This window comes from Oncorhynchus keta, chromosome 19, assembly GCF_023373465.1.
Source record: "Oncorhynchus keta strain PuntledgeMale-10-30-2019 chromosome 19, Oket_V2, whole genome shotgun sequence".
NCBI lineage: Eukaryota > Metazoa > Chordata > Actinopteri > Salmoniformes > Salmonidae > Oncorhynchus > Oncorhynchus keta.
The window spans coordinates 65212438-65239949 of NC_068439.1; the positions used below are offsets into that span (position 1 = coordinate 65212438).

Sequence of the window (27512 nt, forward strand, 5' to 3'; positions counted from 1 at the left end):
TTCATAACTGTCAGTTACACACTTATACAGTAAATGTTCCAGCCCTAGTAATGCAGTCATCAGAGCAGAAGTCCCCCAAAAGCTTTTAATGAGTTTGAGGATACCACGTTCCCCAACTAGCTCTCTAGCCAGATAAATCAATAAAAAACAGGCAATTAATACATCTAAAACCGAGATCACAGTTTAAGCTCATCCAATTACCGTAAAACCCCATTGATATCTTGTTGTGAGGAATATAACTTTAATGCTATTAAAACCGGACCACATTGTTCAAAAGTTCGCAGCATGGCTGGGGCTGGGTGCTAACATACAAACACAGAGCAAAGAACTGAGGAACACTAAGGGTTTAAATACATTCAAGGGAAATGAGGCACAGGTGCAACTAATAACTCAAACCAGGGAAAAACAAAAGGGTCAAAAAAGCACAATGGGGGCATCTAGTGACCGAAACCTGAACAATCCTGGCCAAATCCTGACACGGAGTTTGTCAGATTATTTTGCATTCCGAAGCTTAATTAATCATGAAGCATTTCATAGTAATTGCGGAGGAATTGGCGAATTTGTTGGGCACTTGTTGCTTACAACAGACTGTGTCTGTGGTCGTTCTTAATAGCCGCTTGCTGCATAGTGTCAAGTCACATTTTCCAGCCATGTTGGCAACACAGAGGTCTATTGCTGGTTCAGAGCTCATAGGGCTGGTGGCCCTCAGGCAACACTGATACTTCACCAGGGCTCCTTAAAATGCAAACAAATATTGAAATTAATTATCCTCATTAGGCTAACACTTATCCATATCCTGATGAGTTTTATTCAAACTCTGTCCCCTTTCTCCTGAAGCTATCCTCACTCATGTCATTAATGATCCCCCCATTGGTTCTTAAGAAGCCTAGTGTTGCAAACTAGGGCTAGTCATCAGTTCCTGGGGGCTCCTCAATGGCTGATATTATTAATAACCCACTGGGCACAGGCGTCAGTTCAATGTCTAGTTTTGATTTACAGTACCAGTCAATGGTTTGGACACACCTACTCATTTTTGTTTATTTTTACTATTTTCTACATTGTAGAATAATAGTGAAGACATCAAAACAATGAAATAACACATATGGAATCATGTAGTAACCAAAAAGTGTTAAACAAATCAAAATATATTTTATATTTCAGATTCTTCAAAGTAGCCAACCTTTGCCTTGGTGACAGCTTTGCACACTCTTGGCATTCTCTCAATCATCAACCATTCATCAATAAGTGCATTGACGACGTCGTCCCCACAGTGACCGTACGTACGTACATATCCCAACCAGAAGCCATGGATTACAGGCAACATCCACACTGATCTAAAGGCTAGAGCTTTTCAAGGAGCAGGACACTAATCCTGACGCTTTATAAGAAATCTCACTACGACCTCCAACAAAACATCAAGCAGTCAAAACGTAAATACAGAACTAAAATTGAATCCTACTACACCAGCTCTGACTCTCGTCAGATGTGGCATCTCTTGCAAACTATCACGGATTACAAAGAGAAACCTCAAAGCCTCAAAAATGTGTACAGCCACACCATTGAGAGCACTTTGACTGGCTGCATCACCGCTTGGTACCTCAAGGCGCTGCAGAAGGTAAAATCAAGTCAAATCACATTTCATCACTGGGGCTGAGCTCCCTGCCATCCAGGACCTCTATACCAGACGGTGTCAGAAGAAGACCCGAAAAATTGTCAAAGACTCCAGCCACCCAAGTCATAGACTGTTCTTTCTGCTAACCACATGGCAAGCTGTACTAATGCAGCAAGTCTGAAACCAACAAGACCCTGAATAGCTTCTACCCCCAAGCCATGAGACTGCTAAATAGTTAGTTAAATAGTTAACCAATAGCTACTCGGACTATCTGCATTGACCCTTTTGTCACTAACTATTTTGACTCATCACATACGCTGCTTGCTACTGTTTATTATCTATCCTGTTGCTTAGTCACTTTATCCCTACATATATGTACATATCTACCTCAATTACCTCGTACCCCTGCACATCAACTCTGTGCTGGTAACCCATGTAAATAGCCAAGTTATCGTTACTTATTGTGTATTTATTCCGTGTTTTATTATTTTTCTATTATCTTTAGCATTGTTGGAGAGGGCCTGTGAGTAAGCATTTCACTGTTAATCTACACCTGTTGTTTACAAAGCATGTGACAATTAAAGTTAGTTTTGATCACATTACATTTTTTGGTTGAAATTATGTGGAAACAATGTTGATTGATCCAGCTGTTGCCCAGTGGGAAGGCTCGCAGGCAGGCACAGTTGGGAATAAAATACTCTTGCTGTGATTTTCTGGCCCTGCCAGGTGATTAGGGACTCAAAGATCATCGCTACTCCAATAATTTCTATCAGGGACTCAAAGATTAGGGACTCAAGTGATTAGGGATTCCATTAGGGACTCAGGTGATTAGGGACTCAAAGAGCATCGCTACTCCAATAATTGCACTTATTTCTAATTTGCCTGAACGAGAGTTCAGGCTCATTAAAGTTTTTTAGCAAGCATCTATGACAAATCAGGACAGGTCGTTTCACAGAGCAGCCATTACAAACATAGGCTGTAAAACAGTGATCACTAACCTTACAGAAAACCCCAGACTGATACCTATCAGGATTATTTGTAAGAATGACATCAAGGAGAGTAGCCTTTTGTGGGTGTTTGGAGTCATATCTTGTGGGATTGGTAATAATCTGGGAGCCCCCTTGCTTTAAGACTTGATCAGGTGGTTTAAGCATGTCCCAGTTTAGGTCACCTAGCAGGACACATTCAGACTTAGTGTAAGGGGCTAGGAGAGAGCTTAGGGCATTTAGGGTACATGCCGGTACACCCAGAATCATAAAGGGGAAAATATAGTACATTTATAACCAGAGAGCACAATAGAGCACCTGGCATGGGTTATAGAGGTTGTGTAGATATTTTCAGCTGAGAGAAAAACAGTAGTTTAACATTTTGTATGCAGCTTATGATCCTCATTATGTTGGTTATTGTTTTTTTTATCATGGTTATGTCATATAACTGGTGGACTGGTGGAGGGAGGAGCCTTACCCTAGAAGTTGTTGATGTGATCTCCATATGGGCTGCAACAGAAATTGTACTGAGAAAAAAGAGATCTCTCATTTGAAGGCAGAATTTGCCATAGCTATGGATCTGTGTCATATTGCCCTTTGAATGAGTTAGCAGCCCACATATACACTTATCCCAGTTCTGAAAACAATATGGTACAGTTTTTCCTGTAGTACATTAGCTGTGTTTGTTTCCTTACTGACAGACAGCACATTCAGTTTGAGATAGCTGTCATGTGTCGCATAAATGCTTATTTCAAACAGTGCAGAAAGCAGTTTGTGTTCATGAAACGGACATTACAGACATAGATTTGACAAGATGTTGATGGAGCTGATGCATTTTGAATTACTTTTATTTGTATAATGTTGCAGAATTCATTTATAATTTGACTCCATTTTGTTTAACTGCTCATTGGTTCAATCACAAGAACACTTTATGTCTGTAATTACATATTCACTGAATGTTCCAGTGTATTTCCAAAAGCACTGGTTTATATTCATAAAAATTCAATGAATCATTATCCATACAGGCTCAAGCAGTGAATGAGACACTTTTGGTACTCAGTTGAACATGTAGGCTAGTTTCACATCGCTGCATCTTTCGCTGTGGTTTGTCCATTCCCTCCTCCCCATCTCGTTGTGGCCTGTCATACACCCAAGGGCCTGCATTTGTCACTTTCAATGCCCCTGTAGGTATGTGTCTTTTATCATTGAAGACTCTACATGTAGCCTACATTCACAGAATCATCTTTAATAGGAACATACCTCACTATAGTACAATGACGGACTCATATACTGTTAGAATGTCCTCTGGGTTCATGGACCACATAGGCTATTGTGTGTCTTGCTCACCCGTTATAAATAGGACTATTGGTTTGGTATAATATGTATTAATAAAACAATATTATACCTTTAAATATGTGTTTGTAGATTTGCATCTTTAATCATCACTACCTGGTAGCCCCACCCTGCTGTGCTTTGATGAAGGCATAATTATACATAGGCCAATTGAATGGTAAAGTCATTTTTAAGAACACATGAATTAAATCGTTGCTCTTCACCACTTGACATCCATTTACCTGTGTAAAGAGAGATAAAAAGGATGTTCAAAGCCTTTTGTTGGGTACATGAAACTATAACTTTACACATACTCTACCACCATCATCACATTCAATGTACTCGCAAGGGTACAGTACATAAAACCACAGCAAAATAAATCAAAATGAAATCAACATGAGCATATTGATTGATTTTCAGATTTGTTCCTCTCAGATGAAGTCTTGTTGTTCCTCTAGTGGAACTGTGTTAGATTGGTAGATCTTGTCCTCAGGTGTAGCAGTGCAGAAAGTGACTACTGCTATGGCAGAACAAAGGTAGCTGTATTATTATGTGCATATCTCAGGCGCTGAAGGCTTGTCATTGTATTTAGCAGAGAGGGAAGGTGTTCCCCACGGAGCTCTACTGGATACACCATTATTGTCGGAATGCTTTCATCACACCAAATACGGTGCCTTTGGGAAGTATTAAGACCCCTTGACTTTTTCCACATTTTGTTACGTTATTCTTAGCCTTATTCTCAAAATGTATTAAATTAAACATTGTCCTCAGCAATCTACACACAATACCCAAAAACAGTTTTTTAGAAAAAACAGAAATACCTTGTTTACATACGTATTCAGACCCTTTGCTATGAGACTCGATATTGAACTGAGGTGCATCCTGTTCCTGAGGTGCATCCTTGAGAGGATTCTACAACTTCATTGGAGTCCACCTGTGGTAAATTCAGTTCAGTAAAAGGCACATGACAGCCTGCTATGAGTTTGCCAAAAGGCACCTAAAGACTTTCAGACCATGAGAAACAACATTCTCTGGTCTGATGAAACCAAGATGGTACTCTGACAGAGCTTGACAGGATCTGCAGAGAATAAAAGAAGGAACTTCCCAAATACAGGTGTGCCAAGCTTGTAGCGTCATACCCAAGAAGACTTGATGCTGTGTCACGTTCGTTATAAAGATGAGACCAAGGCGCAGCGTGAGTAGAGTTCCACATCTTTTTAATAAACCCGAAACTCAGCAAAACAAAACAAACAAACTAAACGTGAAGCTACAACAACTCTAGACATGCAAAGCCCTAAACATACAACACTAGAGTACTCACCCTAGTCACACCCCGACCTAACCAAAATATAATGATAACAGAGATATCTCAGGTCAGGGCGTGACAGAGGCTCTGGACTGTGGATCTTCACCGGAGGCCCCGGACTGGGAACCGTCGCTGGAGACCCCGGTTGGGGACCATTGCTGGAGACTCCGGACTGGGGACCGTCGCTGGAGACCCCAGACAGAGGACCGTCACTGGAGGTTCCTGACTGTGGACCATCGGTGGAGGTTCCGGACTGTGGACCGCCGTTGTGGTTCCGGACTGTGGACCGTCGTTGGAGGTTCCGGACTGTGGACCGTCGTTGGAGGTTCCGTACTGTGGACCGTCGTTGGAGGTTCCGGACTGTGGCCCGCCGTTGGAGGTTCCGGACTGTGGCCCGTCGTTGGAGGTTCCGGACTGTGAAACATTGCCGGAAGCTCTGGACCAGGAACTGTCTCCGGAAGCTCTGGACTGGGAACTGTCGCCGGAAACACGCATCTCAGGGCGAGTGCGGGGAGCAGGCACAGGACGTACTGGACTGTGGAGGCGCACTGGAGACCTGAAGCGTGGTGCCGGCACTGGTTGTACCAAGCTGAAGACACGCATCTCAGGGCGAGTGCGGGGAGCAGGCACAGGACGTACTGGACTGTGGAGGTGCACTGGACATCTGGAGCGTAGAGCTGGCACAATGTGTCCTGACTGGCAAGTGCGGGGCGCTAGCACAGGACGCACTGGGCTGTGCAGACGCACCGGAGACACAGTACGCAGAGCTGGCGCAGGATATCCTGGTACAAGGAGGTGTACTGGAGACCAGGAGCGCTGAACCGGCACCATCCGACCTGGTTGGATTCCCATTCTAGCCCGGCAAATGCGAGGAGCTGTAATAGAGCGCACCGGCCTATGAATGCGAACTGGAGACAACGTGCGCATCACTGCGTAACACGGTGTCTGACCAGTCACATGCTCCCCACGGTAAGCACGGGGAGTTGGCTCAGGTCTAACTCCTGACTCTGCCAATCTCCCCGTGTGCCGCCCCAAAAAAATGTTTTGGGAGCTGCCTCTCGGGCTTCCGTGCTAGCCGTGTCCCCTCATATCATCGCCGTTCCTCCTGCGCTATCTCCACCTGCTTCCATGGCAGGGTCTTGTCCCCTGACATTACCTCCTCCCAGGTCCAGGATGTCCTCCACTCATCTTTCTCCCGGGCCCAGGATGTCCACTCCTCTTGAACATGGTGCTTGGTCTTTTTATGGTGGGATCTTCTGTCACGTTCGTTATAAAGATGAGACCAAGGCACAGCGTGAGTAGAGTTCCACATATTTTTCATAAAACCGAAACTCAGCAAAACAAAATGAACAAGCACAAACGAAACATGAAGCTATACGAATAGTGCAGACCGGCAACTAAACATAGAACAATATCCCACAACAGAAAATGGGAAACAGGGCTGCCTAAATATGATCCCCAATCAGAGACAACGATAAACAGCTGTTTCTGATTGGGAACCATATCAGGCCAACATAGAAATACAAAACCCCTAGACCTACAACAACCCTAGACATACAAAACCCTAGACATACACTACAGTACTCACCCTAGTCACACCCGGACCTAACCAAAATATAAAGAAAACAGAGATATCTCAGGTCAGGGCGTGACATGCTGACTTAAGTAAATGTAATATTTCAGTATATATATTTTGTTACTCGAAAAACAGTTTTTGCTTCGTCATTATGGGGTATTATGTGTAGATTGATGAAAATAAAATAGAAATTTATGAAAAAATATGTTAATAATCAATTTTAGAATAAGGCTGTAATGTAACAAAATATAGAAAAAAGGGAAGGTGTCTGAATACATTCCAAAGGCACTCTAGATCCCTCTATCATCTCTGGGTGTATCATATTTAGTGATTCCACTTCCACAAAAGCTACTTCATTTATCTCATCCCTCTCTCTGTGGTAACGGACCATTCGATAATTACTGGGGGGGTCCAACTCGAGCTATCCTCAAACTGTTATTCCCCCTTCACCAATGTTAGAAAAATGTATATGACCCTTGTTGCACTACCCTCCCTCTTCATTTAATTAACTCACACTAATGATTACGACCAGAGTATATCCCTTTTCACACCAACTCCAATGCCTTTTTCCCCCCAACATTGCCAAAAGATTTGCATAACGTCACAAACGCTGCTGCTGCAGTCATTCTCTTGCATTTGAGAAGGCAGTGGCAATGGCAATATGTTACTACTGAAAATATCACAAGATGATTCAATCATGACAGGAGTGTTTGCTTCAGTTGCATCTCAGCCTAAGAGAAGAAATGCAAAACTGGCATCTGTTGTCATTCCAGCACATACACAACATGGCCAAAGGTACTGTCACGTTCTTTCAAAATCGAACCCAGAAGCACACCAGGACAAGGAGAGTAGGAAGAAGGTGAATATTTATTTACAAGTGAATGTGAATGGGTAGATATATCCAGGTGGCGTAGCGGGCAGCGATGGTGAGTTGATGGGAGTAAATAGGTGGATCCAATGGGGTAGCGGAATCCTCCGACGACCAGGCGGGAATGGGGTAAATGATCCGGGTGAGTAATGTTCATGGCTAACGATCCGGCAGGGAATCGCTTTTGAAGGGGAGAGGTGATGATCAGGACAGGTGTGCAGATTACTGATGGGATACAGGTGCGGGTGAACATCAATCTCCCAACAAGCTAATTCGCCCGGCAACCAGACAGGGTGCGTTCCAGGACACCGGAAACACACCCCAGGACAGAAACACAGGCAAACACAGACTCAGGAAGCGGGATTCGTGACAGTACCCCCCCTCCGACGAAAGCCACCGGGCGGACTACCTGGAGCACCAGGGTGGAGGCGGTAGAAGTCACGAAGCAGGTCGTCATCAAGGATCTGACGTCGAGGAATCCAACTCCTCTACTCTGGACCATATCATTCCCAATCCACGAGATATTGGAAACCTCGACTCCGCCGTCTGGACTCCATTGTGCGGCGCACCGTGTAGGCAGGACCACCTCCGATCATCCGAGGAGGAGGAGGACGAGGAGGAGGGGGCAACAGAGGACTGAGGAGAACCGGCTTGAGGCAGGAGACTTGAAAGTTGGGGTGTACTCGAAGCGTTGCCGGCAATTTGAGTCAGACCACAACAGGGTTAATGATTCTCTCCACCACAAACGGACCAATGAACTTAGGTGACAGTTTCCTCGACTCAGTCCGTAGAGGAAGATCCCGTGTAGCCAACCAAACCTTATCTCCGATGGTATAAGCGGGAGCAGGAATACGGCGCCGATTCGCCTGGATCTGATACCGGTCAGAAACTCTAAGGAGGACCTTCCTGGCCCGATGCCAGGTCCTGTGGCAACGACGAATGTGGGTCTGGACAGAAGGAACCGAAAGATCCCTCTCCTGAGAAGGAAACAAGGGAGGTTGGTATCCGTACAGGCATTGGAAGGGGGACATCCCAGTGGCAGATGAAGGAAGGGTATTATGGGCATACTCGACCCAGGGTAATTGAGATGACCAAGAGGTGGGATCAGAGGAGACAAGACAACGCAGTGTGGACTCCATCTTCTGGTTGGCTCTCTCCGCCTGACCATTAGATTGTGGGTGAAATCCAGAAGTGAGACTGACTGTAGCTCCAATGGCTAAACAGAAGGATCTCCAGACAGCAGAGGTAAACTGAGGACCACGGTCAGAAACAATGTCACTGGGCAATCCGTGGACCCTGAAAACCTCCCTAACCAGAATCTCGGACGTCTCCGTGGCAGATGGAAGCTTGGAGAGAGGGACAAAATGAGCAAACTTGCTGAATCTGTCCACAATGGTCAGAATGACCATGTTCCCAAAAGAAGGGGGCAATCCCGTGACAAAATCCAGGGCCAGATGCAACCAAGGTCATCGAGGAATAGGTAGGAGGTGAAGAAGCCCAGAGCTGGTCCGATTGGTACTTTTGTTCTGAGCACAAACAGGACATGCGGCAACAAACCTCCAGGTATCTTCTCCCATGGCAGGCCACCAAATTCGTCTGCGCAGTAGCGCCATAGTCCGAGCAACGCCAGGGTGACAAGCTATCTTGCTGGCGTGGGACCACTGAAGAACAGCAGAACGGACCGACTCAGGCACGAACAACCGACCGGGTGTTCCGTTACCGGGGCCAGGCTGCGTCCGAAGGGCCGCCATCACATCCTCCTCAATCCTCCATGTAACGGCTCCCACGGCAAGGTTCTGGGAAGAATCGTCTCAGTCTTGGCCCCACTCTCATCCGTCTTGGAGAATATCCGGGACAAGGCATCCGCTTTGCCGTTCTTCGACCCAGGTCGGAACGTCAGGGAAAAATTGAAGCGTCCAAAAAACAAAGCCCACCTGGCCTGACGGGAGTTGAGACGTTCAGCCGATTGCACGTAAGCCAGATTCTTGTGGTCAGTCCAGACCACAAACGGTTGCTCTGCTCCCTCCAACCAGTGACGCCACTCCTCCAAGCCAAGCTTCACAGCGAGAAGCTCCCGGTTACCCACATCGTAGTTTCTCTCAGCTGGTGAAAGACGACAAGAGTAGAAGGCGCAGGGATGGAGTTTACCGTCAGTGGAGCTACGCTGGGACAGGATGGCGCCCACCCCCACATCAGACGCGTCCACCTCAATAACAAACTGACGGGAAATGTCAGGTTGAGAGAGAATCGGCGCGTTGGTGAATCGGCTCTTCAACTTCAGAAATGCCCGGTCTGCCTCAGGAGTCCAACAGAAAATTCTGGTGCAAGACGTCAGAGCAGTTAAAGGGGCGGCCACCCGGCTGTAATCACGGATAAACCTCCGATAGAAGTTCGCAAATCCCAGGAATCTCTGGAGCTGCAATCTCATACCGGGCCGGGCCCAATCCCGAACCACCCGAACCTTCTCTTGGTCCATCTTGATCTCACCCCTGGAGATGATGTACCCGAGGAAGGATGTAGTGTGGGCGTGAAAATCACACTTCTCTGCCTTCACAAACAGACAGTTCTCCAATAACCGCTGCAGGACCTGCTTAACATGCTGGATGTGGCTGGAAAGCTCCTTGGAGAAAATCAGGATGTCATCCAGGTAAACGAACACAAACAGACCGATCATATCCCTCAGCACGTCATTCACCAAACTTTGGAATACTGCTGGAGCGTTGGAAAGTCCAAACGGCATCACCTGGTACTCGAAATGTCCCATAGGTGTATTGAATCCAGTCAACCACTCGTCCCCCTCTTTGATCCGAACCAGATGATACGCATTGCGTAGATCAAGCTTCGTAAACACAGTAGCACCCTGTAAAGAATCGACAGCGGAGCTCATCAAGGGCAAGGAGTACTTGTTCTTGACCGTAATACTATTCAACCCCCGATAATCAATACACGGTCGAAGAGAGCCATCCTTCTTACTCACAAAAAAAAATCCAGCTCCCAGGGGTGATGACGAGGGGCGAATGAGACCTGCAGCAAGAGACTCCTTTATGTAAGTCTCCATGGCTTCCCGCTCAGGTCGAGAAATACTGTATAACCGTCCCTTGGGAAAGGCAGCTCCAGGGAACAACTTAATTGTACAATCATAAGGTCGGTGGGGAGGAAGTGACTGAGCTTTCTGCTTACTGAACAGCTCACCCAACTCGTGATATGTTTCAGGAACCAGGGACAAATCAGGAGGAGCAGACTCACTGACCCGGCTGGGGACAGCATGAGAACAGGCAGTCCTGAGGCAGTTAGCATGGCACTCAATGCTCCAACTAGTTACCTTACCAGTCACCCAATCGAATGAAGGATTGTGTTCTCTTAGCCAGGGGTATCCAAGAACCAGAGGAACATGGGGGGAAGGCAAAATGAAAAACGAAATAACCTCTGAATGATTCCCCGACAACAACATCTTAACCGGTTCAGTCCTCATAGTGATCCGTGCCAGACTACTGCCGTTCAGAGTGGTTGCTTCAATGGCTTCTGGTAATTGCTCCTTGGAAAGCCCCAGCTGTTCCACTAAGTCGGCATCAATGAAGCTGTCATCGGCACCTGAATCGATGAAAGCGTTAATCGCTAAACTCTGATTCTTATTTATGAGGGTAGCAGGAAAACGAGGTCTGACAGGGCTCTTGAGAGGTTGAAACTGGCTCGCTAACAAACCTCCCAAACTTAACGAGCCGAGCAGTTTAACGGGCGCTGAGGACAAACGGAGATGTAATGTCCCGAGCTACCACAGTAGAGGCAGCTGTTGGTCTCACGTCTACGTTGGCGCTCGTCCTTAGTTAACCCGTGCCGCCCCACTTGCATAGGTTCAGGATCTGGCGGCAGGACTCCTCCACTAATCCCGTGTGAGGGAAAATTATCAACCCGTTCTGGTCCACTTCCTGACCCGAATGGTAACCGAGTCTCAGATTGATTAGATGGACCCCACTGCTTCTCCCTCCTTCTCTCTCGGACTCTATTATCTACCCGAATAGCTAAGGTGACCAAATTATCTAGGTCACTAGGCTCTGGATAGGAGATCAGCTCGTCCTTGAGTTGCTCCGACAACCCCTGGTAAAAAAACGCTTGTAGTGATTCCTCATTCCAACCACTCTCCACAGCCAATGTCCTGAATTCTATCACAAAGTCTGCCACACTGCGAGCTCCTTGGCGAAGAGAGAACAAACGTTTAGCTGCGTCCTTACCTCGGACTGGATGGTCAAAAAGCTTTCTCATCTCTGCCGTGAAACCCTGGTATGACGTCATGAATGTGTCCCGTTGTTCCCAAACAGCTGAAGCCCATTCCAGAGCTCTACCACGCAGCAGCTCAATAACAAAAGCTATCCTAGCCTTATCTGTGGAGTAAGAGTAGGGCTGCAGATCAAAAACTAACCCACACTGTAAAAGAAATGAACGGCATCCTCCCAGATCTCCCTCGTACTTCTCCGGTGTCGGAACCTTGGGTTCACGGAAGGAAACCGCACCAGACACGGCAGGTGAGGTGGGTGAAACAGGTGGTGAATGAATCGCCGGCAAACTGAGCTGATCCTGGATTTGTGTCAAGCGAGCAGATAAGTTCTGGATTGAACCCGCTATCTCCTGTAGCGCCGTCTTGTGTTGTCCCAATGTCTTCCCCTGCTGGGTAATGGCATGGCAAACGGAGTCCAGGTCCGCTGGGTTCATCCTTGGCCGGATCGTTCTGTCACGTTCTTTCAAAATCGAACCCAGAAGCAGACCAGGACAAGGAGAGTAGGAAGAAGGTGAGTATTTATTTACAAGTGAATGTGAATGGGTAGATATATCCAGGTGGCGTAGCGGGCAGCGGTGGTGAGTTGATGGGAGTAAATAGGTGGATCCAATGGGGTAGCGGAATCCGACGACGACCAGGCGGGAATGGGGTAAATGATCCGGGTGAGTAATGTTCATGGCTAACGATCCGGCAGGGAATGGATGTCAGGTCAGAGCTTTTGAAGGGGAGAGGTGATGATCAGGACAGGTGTGCAGATTACTGATGGGATACAGGTGCGGGTGAACATCAATCTCCCAACAAGCTAATTCGCCCGGCAACCAGACAGGGTGCGTTCCAGGACACCGGAAACACACTCCAGGACAGAAACACAGGCAAACACAGACTCAGGAAGCGGGATTCGTGACAGGTACAGTGGGGCAAAAAAGTATTTAGTCAGCCACCAATTGTGCAAGTTCTCCTACTTCAAAAGATGAGAGAGGCCTGTAATTTTCATCATAGGTGCACTTCAACTATGACAGACAAAATGACAAAAAAAAATCCTGAAAATTATTTATTATTTGGTCAATAACAAAAGTTTATCTTAATACTTTGTTATATACCCTTTGTTGGCAATGACAGAGGTCAAACGTTTTCTGTAAGTCTTCACAAGGTTTTCACACACTGTTGCTGGTATTTTGGCCCATTCCTCCATGCAGATCTCCTCTAGAGCAGTGATGTTTTGCGGCTGTTGCTTGGCAACACGGACTTTCAACTCCCTCCAAAGATTTTCTATGGGGTTGAGGTTTTCACTCAAAATCTCACGATACATTGCCCCATTCATTCTTTCCTTTACACGGATCAGTCGTCTTGGTCCCTTTGCAGAAAAACAGCCCCAAAGCATGATTTTTCCACCCCCATGATTCACAGTAGGTATGGTGTTCTTTGGATGCAACTCAGCATTCTTTGTCCTCCAAACACGACGAGTTGAGTTTTTACCAAAAAGTTATATTTTGGTTTCATCTGACCATATGACATTCTCCCTATTTTCTTCTGGATCATCCAAATGCCCTCTAGCAAACTTCAGACGGGCCTGGACATGTACTGGCTTAAGCAGGGGGACACGTCTGGCACTGCAGGATTTGAGTCCCTGGCGGCGTAGTGTGTTACTGATGGTAGGCTTTGTTACTTTGGTCCCAGCTCTCTGCAGGTCATTCACTAGGTCCCCCCGTGTGGTTCTGGGATTTTTGCTCACCGTTCTTGTGATCACTTTGACCGCACGGGGGGAGATCTTGCGTGGAGCCCCAGATCGAGGGAGATTATCAGTTGTCTTGTATGTCTTCCATTTCCTAATAATTGCTCCCACAGTTGATTTCTTCAAACCAAGCTGCTTACCTATTGCAGATTCAGTCTTCCCAGCTTGGTGCAGGTCTACAATTTTGTTTCTGGTGTCCTTTGACAGCTTTTTGGTCTTGGCCATAGTGGAGTTTGGAGTGTGACTGTTTGAGGTTGTGGACAGGTGTCTTTTATACTGATAACAAGTTCAAAGAGGTGCCATTAATACAGGTAACGAGTGGAGGACAGAGGAGCCTCTTAAAGAAGAAGTTACAGGTCTGTGAGAGCCAGAAATCTTGTTTGTTTGTAGGTGATCAAATACCTATTTTCCACCATAATTTGCAAATAAATTCATTAAAAATCCTACAATGTGATTTTCTGGATTTTTAATTTTTTTTTAGTTGAAGTGTACCTATGATGAAAATTACAGGACTCTCTCATCTTTTTAAGTGGGAGAACTTGCACAATTGGTGGCTGACTAAATACTTTTTTTGCCCCACTGTATATGCTGATCATCATGGCACTTGCCTTCATTTTTGTTATGCTTATGTCAGTTATATCATTCCTCAGTCCAGATAGGCTACTTTCGGAGACTTTCTGAATGGACAATCAAAGCTACCAGCGCATCTCAGACACAAGAACAAATTACATTTCTCCTTTCCTAAAAACGTATTAAAAACCTAGGCCTACCTTCTAATCCTGGCTGTAGGATATGAGAGAGTTGGCAACATTAGGATTATGCCTAAACTATGTAGCCTATCAAATTAATTGACTATGAAAGACAAGGAAAGGAAAGGGAGAGAGAGAGACATCTATGTAGCCTAAATGTTTGTAAGCAGTTATTGACATGGTCAAACTCCAGACAATATTTTTTTGTCTGTCTCTTACATAGCATACAGGTGGTCACCTACATTTACTGTAGTAGCCTAGCCTAGGCTGGTGGTGATAAATTGCTACATTGCAGCATTGCTGCATTATAAACGTAGCCTACGGGACAGACAGAGAGAAATTCATTAATTCATTCAAACAACGAACCTGTCCCTGGCAGTCCGCACGCGGCCTGTCAGTGGCAGAACACTTGTCCCAGAGGGCATTGGTTGAACCAGGGGTTTGGTAGGGAAGCGCATGCAAGCAGGACAGAATGAAAAATATAGGAGCACCTGCAAAACAGCGAATGTAAACTGTGCCCAATAAAAAAAAAACACACAACCCTCCCCAAAGCAAAAAAAAGTTACACCCTCTCCCATACATTTTTCATGACTCATGATTTTACAATTCATCCGTCATCTTACACATGCACATGATGTTGATGAATATTTCATGAAACTTGTGCATATATTATTAGTTGTTTTCTCTCTATTTTTAAACATCTATACCTGCAAAGTGGGGGAGAAAATTATTCAAAATGTTAGCATTTATAAAGTGTGTTGCTGTTGTTTAATATTTTATCTGGTAAAACAAAAAAGTTTATTTGACTCGTTTATAAAGGTTGTGCTTTATTATTTATCAGATTACATATATCGTTGGGATCATGAATATCTTGTGAAAGTGATGTTTCTGAGAAATCTAGTATATATTCATTTTGGATCATACATTTTGCATAAATGTTTTCTTTCCATCCAAGAGTATTTTGAGAGACAGTCTTACCCTCTGCAGATGTGATAGATTTGTTTCAAACCTTTTTAAATGATCTAGCCTGAATATATTTTAAATATATTTGTTTTTCACGTTCACAGTGAATAAATTATGAAACCTCGCCAAGCATGGGATTGGTTTATTATACAGAAGGAAATCATTTATACAGTAGCCAACTGCCTGCAGGGACAGAAATGGACATACACAGAAATGAACATGTATGCTACAGTACAATTTTCCATATCACACAAAAATTATTATTAGAGCCTCTGATTCCTTCTTTCCTCGAAAGCTAAACAACATCCCTTATTATCTGCATAACAAAATACAGAGTGTGCCATCCAGTCGATAAGCGTTGATGTGCTATTTGTTTAACAAATCAATTTCTACCTTGGTGTTTTTCTCTCCCCCAGGTTCTGTAGTCTAGCTTAACTGAATGTTTGGAGTACCATTAAAACACCTGAGCGTTTGCAGGTGGATTTGTAGTACTAGTGATGGAAAATGGTGAAGGCCTTATCTGTGATTTTGCATGAGAGGGAACCCACTAGTCCAGGATGCACAATACCTCCTGTTACCTCCCCACACTCTGGGGCTAATGTGCTCTGGTCAGAGCCACTGTGTGTCGTACAGCCTCCCGAGCATTGTCTGAATGCAGCATGAAGCTGCCTGCCTCTCTATTCATGCTGCCACCACTGATTGATTGGCTTTTGTCTCAGTGATTAGAGGCAACTCATGTCTCCTCCACACTTGGAGAAAAAAGAAAACCCTAAGCTTTGGCGAAGCTCGTAGGATAAACTTCCATTTCAATCAGCAGTTGTAGAGAGCTGAAGTGTGCACTTCTTTTCCTGTAATCAGCCAGGATTCCTTATGTTCTACCTCAGTAATGAGGTTCTTTCCAACTCTTTTCAGGAGGGTAAAATGAAGGTGTTATGCAAAACAGCATGACCAAACAGATTGATCAACTAAATTCACTCTTGTGTATGAAAAACAGAACACCATGACAATATATAATGACAGATGTATGGAGTTTCATGGTTTACTAATTATTATTATTTCTTCTAATTTAGTGTAGGGCCTACCAATTGCCCTTGCAGATGTTTTTTGTCAGACAAAAGGTTATAGCCTACTGAGACATTCCTTCTCTTAGGATCTGGCATGTTATTTGGATCCCCTTTCATTTAGTCAATGTTATTTCCCTGGAGAATAAGGCCACTCTTCTGACCGACTCAATAATGGGTTCCCCCAAATATATGTTTATAATTACTAATGTATGGATAATTACTCTGTGCACAGCTGCTTGGGAGAGCTGTTCCTATTTGTGTTGATGAAAGTGGGCTCAGGGGCCACATTTATGACTAGGGAGACCCTCTGATTCCAACAATAGCCCAAGGTTTGTCTCTCTGTGTCAGGCAGTGAGGAAAGCCCTGAAGCCTCTTTCTTCTCTCAACGTTGTACACGGCCTGTGATACCGAGGCAGATGAGTCTCTGGGTGTCTGGGAGTTCATCCAATAACATCAGGTACTCCCAAGTGTATTCTCAGGCAGCTTTGACATTTAGATATTATCAGGTAACTAATGCTAGGGGTTACAATTCACCAATGGCTGTTATTTGGGTTGAGCCTTATACATGTAAATGTGGTGTGGAAGCGCTGCATGTTTAATTGCAGCAATATAGCATGTTTCCTTGTTGTTTACCTTTCTAATCCAGGCGGCAGGCTGCTTTTGTGCTGCCATATGGGCTCCCATCAGGACTCTCTGGGCTCCCCGCTTTAGCAGCTAATATGGCGAGGTGCATGCAGCTTTTCATGAGTGCTTCTCCTTCTCCAATACCATGGAAATGCTGAGTGCTGCTAATTACCATCATACATTTTTCTTTGTGATTTTGCAGTTCAGCAGAAACAAGTTAACAACGCCTCTAAGAGGAGGACATGACGGGTGTCATATTAGACAGAAAGGTGCTTTTTATAAGAGGTCTTTGCCGGGTGGTAGGGGGCATAGAGGAGCTAGCGTTGATCCCTGACTCTGACTCCCTTTTGCTCTGACTATTCAGTATTTTCTGGAAAGAAACAGATGGAAAAAAAACAGTTTTCCTTTCATTCCACTGACCCATGAAATGACAGAGGGTCACCATGGAGACTGGCCCAGATAAACAGACAAGATAGGTTTCAGGAAGAGCTTAACAATTTACATACCTGTGGCAGAATAGCCTACATCACCTTAGGAAAAAAGACCGTCTAATGTACTAGATCATAATGAAAGCCACTAACTAGAAGCTAATTCACTTTCAATTAGGTTATATTTTCAAAACAACATTTTTTGAATTTCTCAGTTCCTGCTGGATGGATAACAGTTGTGCCTGCACTTTTACAATGAAGATCCTGTAAATGGAGAGAAATCTCATCCCCTGAGCAATAGCTCTCAAAACCAAGCATTAAAAGAGGGTCATTACGTGTCATACAATGAAACAAGGTAAGCTAAGCAATGGAATTGAAAAATGCCAAGCTCAGCCTCTGTATTTCGGAGGAAAGTTCTTTAAAAATACTATCATTAATCTGGGAAAAACTGAGTCATAGAGCTGTGAGTCATTGTGTCTGGAATGACAGTAGGACCCTGTCACATGGACCTAACTGTGCATTCTGATTCATGATATATGAGTCATACAGTATCAGATGTATAGCAGCTAGCTAGGCTGCCATAGACATACAGACAGACAGCATGGGACAGAATCAGCAGAGAGATCTGTGGTTCGGCAGGTAGCATAGCTTATTCTTAATCAGAAGCCCAGTGTGAGGGATCTCAGCTGGTCAGCTCTGGACTGGACTGAGACATGGACAGACTGGATTTAATAGAGAGAAACTTGATGTTTTGACGAGATGAAATTACATTCATAAAATGTTGCTTAGCGACATGGAGAGGAATGGAGCGCTCAAAGGAGAAGTTAATTTAGTTGTGGCATCTGTTGTGATCGTCAAAGCTCATCAACAGTCAATAGAAGGAACACGAGTGAAGAATTCCCATCACGAATATACATACTTCGAGTTCTCAAATTCAGGCGGCAGTTTGTTAAACTGAGATCTCACAAATATTTCAAGGCCATTTCCTATTCGTTCACATGGAATTTACAGGGAGGGAAATCCAATTATTCTGCCAGGCATTTTTTTCACTCCTCCAACTGTAATAAATGGAGTGCTCTGACATACCTTTATTAGTAAGGACAGTGCCTTTACAGTAAGGAGATTGTTAGTTGCAAATATGAAGTTGAGTTTAAAGCCTCCTGTAGTTGCAGTGCAAGTGGGGATTTGGGAATCATTAGCGTCGGAGCTATGAAGTGATATCTGGCTCCGACACCGTTGGGACACACTGTGATCCCTCTCCTTACCGCAGCCGTTTGAAGTGCCATGGCTGGTAGTCATATCAACAACTGGTGTCACGTCCAATCAGACACTGAGATCCAAATGGTCGGGGCAAAGGGGTCTAGCCTTGCCAGCTTCAATTTCCCACAGAGGCCAAGATCGAGGGGGATGGGGATGTGACCCTGAGGATTTCTACACTTCCCGGGCAATTAGAGACAGTTGTGTGATTGGGAAGAGGAGAGAGAGGAGGCTGAAGTCTCGGCCCCTTGGTGTGGTGTGCAAGCAGAATGCCCTGTCCTCCCTCTCTTTCAGCATAAACTTGGAGATACATCACTCTAACACATATCTCATGGCTCTGGTACTAAAGTTAATTTATTTTTCTTGATTTTCCTTACAGATCAGCATATTGGAACGACAAATATTTGACTTCCTTGGGTACCAATGGGCTCCTATCCTCACAAACTTTGTGCACATCATCATAGTCATCTTGGGGCTCTTTGGGACTGTACAATTCAGACCAAGATACGTAACTGGGGTGAGTTATATCTTCTTTAATTTCCTATACATTAATATCTTTGGAAAGTGGAAAGTGCTTTTATGTAAAGTGGTGTTATGAAGCAAATAATATATCTCACCTATCACACATTTGATTTCAGTTGTGTATAATGCTGTTTTTCAAAGGCTTTCCTTAAACTGGGAGAACAGACTGACAAAAGATACTATCACCTGTTAATATTTAATGACTTGAATTGATATTTAAAGTGTCTATACTGAAACGGAATGTAAACTGAGTGTACAAAACACCTGCTCTTTCTGTGACATAGACTGACCAGGTGAATGCAGGTGAAAGCTATGGTGCCTTATTGATGTCACTTGTTAAATCCACTTCAGTCAGTGTAGATGAAAGGGAGGAGACAGTTTAGAAAATGATTTTTAACCTCTACTGCGTGTACCCCCAGGGGTACGTGCAATGCCGTCGGGGGTACGCCAACTAAAATGTGATTCACATTTTTTTTTTAACAACACAATGTGAAATACAGGTAGCTTAGTCAAATAATTAACATCTAATCACATTAACCATTACTCTCTCGCGGGAATTCCACTAATGGTCCGTATGTAGCCAAACGTAGCTGCTGCTCATGTTGGTATCTGAACGGATGGTGCAAAAGCCATGACAGGGAGACATAGTGGAGTGGTAACGCGCGTGCAAGCAGTTGCTCCCGACGCCACTTGGGTACACTGCAGCATGCACCGAGAGGCTCCGGCGGCCAAGGGAATGCCTGATAGCTTGAAAGATCCTTTGGACACTACAGTGAAAATGGTTAACTTTGTTAACCTCTTAGGTCGACCTGACACGCAGTCGTCCCATCTAGACATCTGGAAATGCAAATGCGCTAGGCTAAATGCTAATAGCACTCGTTAAAACTCAAACATTCATTAAAACACACATGCAGGGTACTGAATTAAAGCTACACTCGTTGTGAATCCAGCCAACAAGTCAGATTTTTAAAATGCTTTTCGGCGAAAGCATGAGAAGCTATTATCTGATAGCATGCAACATCCCTAAAGACCCGAAGGGGACGTAAACAAAATAATTAGCATAGTCGGCGCTACACAAAATGCAGAAATAAAATATAAAACATTCATTACCTTTGACGATCTTCTTTGTTGGCACTCCTAGATGTCCCATAAACATCACTATTGGGTCTTTGTTTCGATTAAATCGGTCCATATATAGCCTAGATATCGATCTATGAAGACTGTGTGATCAAGGAAAAAAACTGTGTTTTATAACGCAACGTCATTTTTTTAAATAAAAAAAGTCGACGATAAACTTTCACAAAACACTTCGAAATACTTTTGTAATGCAACTTTAGGTATTAGTAAACGTTAATGATCGATCAAATTGATCACGAGGCGATGTATATTCTATAGCTCTACGTCTTGAAATAATTTTCCGGATAAACCCCAACCAAAATATCCGGTCGGAGACCGGAAGAAATGGGCTGTCTCTTCTTCGTTTGACCAAGAAACAAAGCCTAGGCAATTGACAAGACTGGTGACATCGTGTGGAAGCTGTAGGAATTGCAATCTCGGCTCCAGGTAATGTGGTTCCCATTCAACAATACATTCAAGTGGCGCATTGATATATTTTCCAATTTTCAGTGATCAGATTTTCCTGCGCTTTTCGATGAAACGCACGTTCTGTTATAGTCACAGCCGTGATTTAACCACTTTTAGAAACGTCTGAGTGTTTTCTATCCACACATACTAATCATATGCATATACTATATTCCTGGCATGAGTAGCAGGGCGCTGAAATGTTGCGCGATTTTTAACAGAATGTTCGAAAAAGTAGGGGGTAGGATCAACAGGTTAAAGCAAGGCCCCTGTACTCTCATGTATGTTCTGCACTATTCAGTGATATGGGCAGCGACCATGTAACACTTTTACAACATACAGAAAGAAGTGTGCTGGTTATCAAGGGGCAGTGTATTGACACATTTTTTTCAACTGAGAGACGAGCTTCAAGTTTTCTTTACTGACCATAATTTCCACTTATCTGACTGCTTGCATGATGACGAGTTTCTCACATGACTGGCCTATCTGGGTGATGTTTTTTCTCGCCTGAATCATCTGAATCTAGGATTACAGAGACTCTCCGCAAATATATTCAATGTGCGGGACAAAATTGAGGCTATGATTAAGACGTTGGAGCTCCTCTCTGTCTGCATTAACAAGGACAACACATAGGTCTTTCTATCATTATATGATTTTTTTGGGGAAAATGAACTCAAGCTTACGGGCAATGTCAAATGTGATATAGCGAAGCACCTGAGTGAGCTGGGTGCAGGTACTTTCCTGAAATGGATGACACAAACAACTGGATTCGTTATCCCTTTCATGCCCTGCCTCCAGTCCACTTACCGATATCTGAACAAGAGAAAATGCAACAAGCAGTTCTGTGAAAATTGAATTTAATCATAAGCCACTGCCAGATTTCTGGATTGGGCTGCGTTCAGAGTATCCTGCCTTGGCAGATTGCGCTGTTAAGACACTGATGTCGTTGGCAACCATGTACCTATGTGAGAGTGGATTCTCGGCCCTCACTAGCATGAAAACGAAATACAGCCACAGACTGTGTGTGGAAAATGATTTAAGACTGAGACTCTCTCCAATACAACCCAACATTGCAGAGTTATGTGCATCCTTTCAAGCACACCCTTCTCATTAACCTGTGGTGAGTTATTCACAATTATTGATGAACAAATAAGGTTTTAAATGTAAGATTGTTCAATAAAGAGCAAAATGATTGATTATTATTATATTACTATTTGTGCCCTGGTCCTGTAAGAGCTCTTTGCCACTTCCCACGGGCCGGGTTGTGACACAAACTCACACTCATTCTTATGTTTAATAAATGTATCGTATAGTGTGTGTGTGTGTGTGTGTGTGTGTGTGTGGCAGGCTTACAATGATGGCACAAAACAACATTTGAGAATGCGCTGATCCTAGTGCTATAGAGGGGGTACACAGCTGGAGGTTGAATGTTTGAAGGGGTACGGGACTATACAAATTTTGGGAACCTCTGCTCTATGGGATCGGTGTCACTATACTGGGACGGTTGAGCTAACATGCGCCAATGTGATTAGCATGACGCTGTAAATAACAAGAATATTCCCAGGACATAGACATGTCTTATGTGGGTAGAAAGCTTAAATTCTTGTTATTCTAACTGCACTATCCAATTTACTGTAGCTATTACAGCTATTCACAGATCTTCATTGTAAAGTGTTTAAACACTGTTTCCCATGCTTGTTCAATGAGCTATAAACAATTAATGAACATGCACCTGTGAACGGTCATTAAGACACTAACAGCTTACAGCCGGTAGGAAATGAAGGTCACAGTTATGAAAACTTAAGACACTAAAGAGGCATTTCTACTGACTCTGAAAAAATCCAAAAGGAAGATGCCCAGTGTCCCTGCTCATCTGCGCGAACGTGCCTTAGGCATGCTGCAAGGAGGCATGAGGACTGCAGATGTGGCCAGGGCAATAAATTGCTATGTCCGTACTGTGAGATGCCTAAGACAGCGCTAAAGGGAGACAGGATGGACAGCTGATCGTCCTCGCAGTGGCAGACCACGACTTGTAGGCCTTTTGTAAGACAGGTCCTCACCTGACATCACCAGCAACAATGTCTCCTATGGGCACAAACCCACTGTCGCTGGACCAGACAGGACTGGCAAAAAGTGCTCTTCACTGACGAGGTGCGGTTTTGTCTCACCAGGGGTGATGGTCGGTTTTGCGTTTATCGTCGAAGGAATGAGTGTTACACCGAGGCCTGTACTTTGGAGCGGGATCAATTTGGAGGTGGAGGGTCCGTCATGGTCTGAAGCGGTGTGTCACAGCATCGTCTGACTTGTTGTAATTGCAGGCAATCTCAATGCTGTGCGTTACAGGGAAGACATCCTCCTCCCTCATGTGGTACCCTTCCTGCAGGCTCATCCTTACATGACCCTCCAGCATGACAATGCCACCAGCGCGTGATTTCCTGCAAGACAGAAATGTCAGTGGTCTGCCATGGCCATCAAAGAGTCCGTATCTCAATCCCATTGAGCTGTTGGATCGGAGGGTGAGGGCTAGGGCCATTCCCCCCCAGAAATGTCTGGGAACTTGCAGGTGCCTTTGGTGGAAGAGTGGGGTACATTTCACATTTCACTGCAAGAACTGGCAAATCTGGTGCAGTCCATGAGGAGATGCACTGCAGTACTTATTGCAGCTGGTAGCCACACCAGATATCAAATCAAATCAAATCAAATGTATTTATATAGCCCTTCGTACATCAGCTGATATCTCAAAGTGCTGTACAGAAACCCAGCCTAAAACCCCAAACAGCAAGCAATGCAGGTGTAGAATCACGGTGTCTAGGAAAAACTCCCTAGAAAGGCCAAAACCTAGGAAGAAACCTAGAGAGGAACCAGGCTATGTGGGGTGGCCAGTCCTCTTCTGGCTGTGCCGGGTGGAGATTATAACAGAACATGGCCAAGATGTTCAAATGTTCATAAATGACCAGAATGGTCAAATAATAGTAAGGCAGAACAGTTGAAACTGGAGCAGCAGCATGGCCAGGTGGACTGGGGACAGCAAGGAGTCATCATGTCAGGTAGTCCTGGGGCATGGTCCTAGGGCTCAGGTCCTCAGAGAGAGAGAAAGAAAGAAGGAGAGAATTAGAGAACGCACACTTAGATTCACACAGGACACCGAATAGGACAGGAGAAGTACTCCAGATATAACAAACTGACCTTAGCCCCCCGACACAAACTACTGCAGCATAAATACTGGAGGCTGAGACAGGAGGGGTCAGGAGACACTGTGGCCCCATCCGAGGACACCCTCGGACAGGGCCAAACAGGAAGGATATAACCCCACCCACTTTACCAAAGCACAGCCCCCACACCACTAGAGGGATATCTTCAACCGCCAACTTACCATCCTGAGACAAGGCTGAGTATAGCCCACAAAGATCTCCGCCACGGCACAACCCAAGGGGGGGGTGCCAACCCAGACAGGATGACCACAACAGTGAATCAACCCACTCAGGTGACGCACCCCCTGAAGGGACGGCATGAGAGAGCCCCAGTAAGCCAGTGACTCAGCCCCTGTAATAGGGTTAGAGGCAGAGAATCCCAGTGGAAAGAGGGGAACCGGTCAGGCAGAGACAGCAAGGGCGGTTCGTTGCTCCAGAGCCTTTCCGTTCACCTTCCCACTCCTGGGCCAGACTACACTCAATCATATGACCCACTGAAGAGATGAGTCTTCAGTAAAGACTTAAAGGTTGAGACCGAGTTTGTGTCTCTGACATGGGTAGGCAGACCGTTCCATAAAAATGGAGCTCTATAGGAGAAAGCCCTGCCTCCAGCTGTTTGCTTAGAAATTCTAGGGACAATTAGGAGGCCTGCGTCTTGTGACCGTAGCGTACGTGTAGGTATGTACGGCAGGACCAAATCAGAGAGATAGGTAGGAGCAAGCCCATGTAATGCTTTGTAGGTTAGCAGTAAAACCTTGAAATCAGCCCTTGCTTTGACAGGAAGCCAGTGTAGAGAGGCTAGCACTGGAGTAATATGATCAAATTTTTTGGTTCTAGTCAGGATTCTAGCAGCCGTATTTAACACTAACTGAAGTTTATTTAGTGCTTTTTCCGGGTAGCCAGAAAGTAGCGCATTGCAGTAGTCTAACCTAGAAGTGACAAAAGCATGGATTAATTTTTCTGCATCATTTTTGGACAGAAAGTTTCTGATTTTTGCAATATTACGTAGATGGAAAAAAAGCTGTCCTCTAAATGGTCTTGATATGTTCTTCAAAAGAGAGATCAGGTCCAGAGTAACGCCGAGGTCCTTCACAGTTTTATTTGAGACGACTGTACAACCATTAAGATTAATTGTCAGATTCAACAGAAGATCTCTTTGTTTCTTGGGACCTAGAACAAGCATCTCTGTTTTGTCCGAGTTTAATAGTAGAAAGTTTGCAGCCATCCACTTCCTTATGTCTGAAACACATGCTTCTAGCGAGGGCAATTTTGGGGCTTCACCATGTTTCATTGAAATGTACAGCTGTGTGTCATCCGCATAGCAGTGAAAGTTAACATTATGTTTTCGAATAACATCCCCAAGAGGTAAAATGTATAGTGAAAACAATAGTGGTCCTAAAACGGAACCTTGAGGAACACACAAAATTTACAGTTGATTTGTCAGAGGACAAACCATTAACAGAGACAAACTGATATCTTTCCGACAGATAAGATCTAAACCAGGCCAGAACATGTCCGTGTAGACCAATTTGGGTTTACAATCTCTCCAAAAGAATGTGGTGATCGATGGTATCAAAAGCAGCACTAAGGTCTAGGAGCACGAGGACAGATGCAGAGCCTCGGTCCGATGCCATTAAAATGTCATTTACCACCTTCACAAGTGCCGTCTCAGTGCTATGATGGGGTCTAAAACCAGACTGAAGCATTTCGTATACATTGTTTGTCTTCAGGAAGGCAGTGAGTTGCTGCGCAACAGCCTTCTCTAAAATCTTTGAGAGGAATGGAAGATTCGATATAGGCCGATAGTTTTTTAATATTTTCTGGGTCAAGGTTTGGCTTTATTACTGCCACTTTTAGTGAGTTTGGTACACATCCAGTGGATAGAGAGCCGTTTATTATGTTCAACATAGGAGGGCCAAGCACAGGAAGCAGCTCTTTCAGTAGTTTAGTTGGAATAGGGTCCAGCATCATTGTGTCAAGAGATATAGTACTAAAACACTTGAGCTTCTCTCTTGATCCTAGGTCCTGGCAGAGTTGTGCAGACTCAGGACAACTGAGGTTTGGAGGAATATGCAGGTTTAAAGAGGAGTCTGTAATTTGCTTTCTAATAATCATAATCTTTTCCTCAAAGAAGTTCATGAATTTATCACTGCTGAAGTGAAAGTCATCCTCTCTTGGGGAATGCTGCTTTTTAGTTAGCTTTGCGACAGTATCAAAAAGGAATTTCGGATTGTTCTTATTTTCCCCAATTAAGTTAGAAAAATAGGATGATCGAGCAGCAGTAAGGGCTCTTCGGTACTGCACGGTACCGTCTTTCCAAGCTAGTCGGAAGACTTCCAGTTTGGTGTGGCGCCATTTCCGTTCCAATTTTCTGGAAGCTTGCTTTAGAGCTCGGGTATTTTCTGTGTACCAGGGAACTAGTTTCTTATGAGAAATGTTTTTAGTTTTTAGGGGTGCAACTGCATCTAGGGTATTGCGCAAGGTTAAATCGAGATCCTCAGTTAGGTGGTTAACTGATTTTTGTCCTCTGGCGTCCTTGGGTAGGCAGAGGGAGTCTGGAAGGGCATCAAGGAATCTTTGTGTTGTCTGTGAATTTATAGCATTTTACATTTAAGTCATTTAGCAGACGCTCTTATCCAGAGCGACTTACAAATAGGTGCATTCACCTTATGACATCCAGTAGAACAGTCACTTTACAATAGTGCATCTAAATCTTAAAGGGGGGTGAGAAGGATTACTTATCCTATCCTAGGTATTCCTTAAAGAGGTAGGGTTTCAGGTGTCTCCGGAAGGTGGTGATTGACTCCGCTGTCCTGGCGTCGTGAGGGAGTTTGTTCCACCATTGGGGGCCAGAGCAGCGGGTCAGGCTTGGTCCTGTTTGTGGGCGAGTCCCAGAAAGAGGGCCAGTTATCTACAAATTCTATCTTTTGGGAGGGGCAGAAAACAGTTTTCAACCAACGATTGAGTTGTGAGACTCTGCTGTAGAGCTCATCACTCCCCCTAACTGGGAGGGGGCCAGAGACAATTACTCGATGCCGACACATCTTTCTAGCTGATATGCACGCAGAAGCTATGTTGCGCTTGGTGATCTCTGACTGTTTCATCCTAACATCGTTGGTGCCGACGTGGATAACAATATCTCTATACTCTCTACACTCGCCAGTTTTAGCTTTAGCCAGCACCATCTTCAGATTAGCCTTAACGTCGGTAGCCCTGCCCCCTGGTAAACAGTGTATGATCGCTGGATGATTCGTTTTAAGTCTAATTTTGCGGGTAATGGAGTCGCCAATGACTAGAGTTTTCAATTTGTCAGAGCTAATGGTGGGAAGCTTCGGCGTCTCAGACCCCGTAACGGGAGGAGTAGAGACCAGAGAAGACTCGGCCTCTGACTCCGACCCGCTGCTTAATGGGGAAAACCGGTTGAAAGTTTCTGTCGGGTGAATGAGCG

At 44.6% G+C, this 27512-nt stretch overlaps 1 protein-coding gene across 1 annotated transcript in view; it reads left to right on the forward strand.

Annotated features, from left to right (window-relative positions):
- Nucleotides 1–27512, forward strand: part of LOC118397873 (sodium/potassium-transporting ATPase subunit beta-1-interacting protein 2) — a 162375-nt gene that overhangs the window by 54509 nt on the left and 80354 nt on the right. The window contains exon 2 of the mRNA XM_052471033.1: nucleotides 19150–19287. Within this exon, the coding sequence (XP_052326993.1) occupies nucleotides 19150–19287 (138 nt within the window). The remainder of the gene's footprint in view (nucleotides 1–19149; nucleotides 19288–27512) is intronic.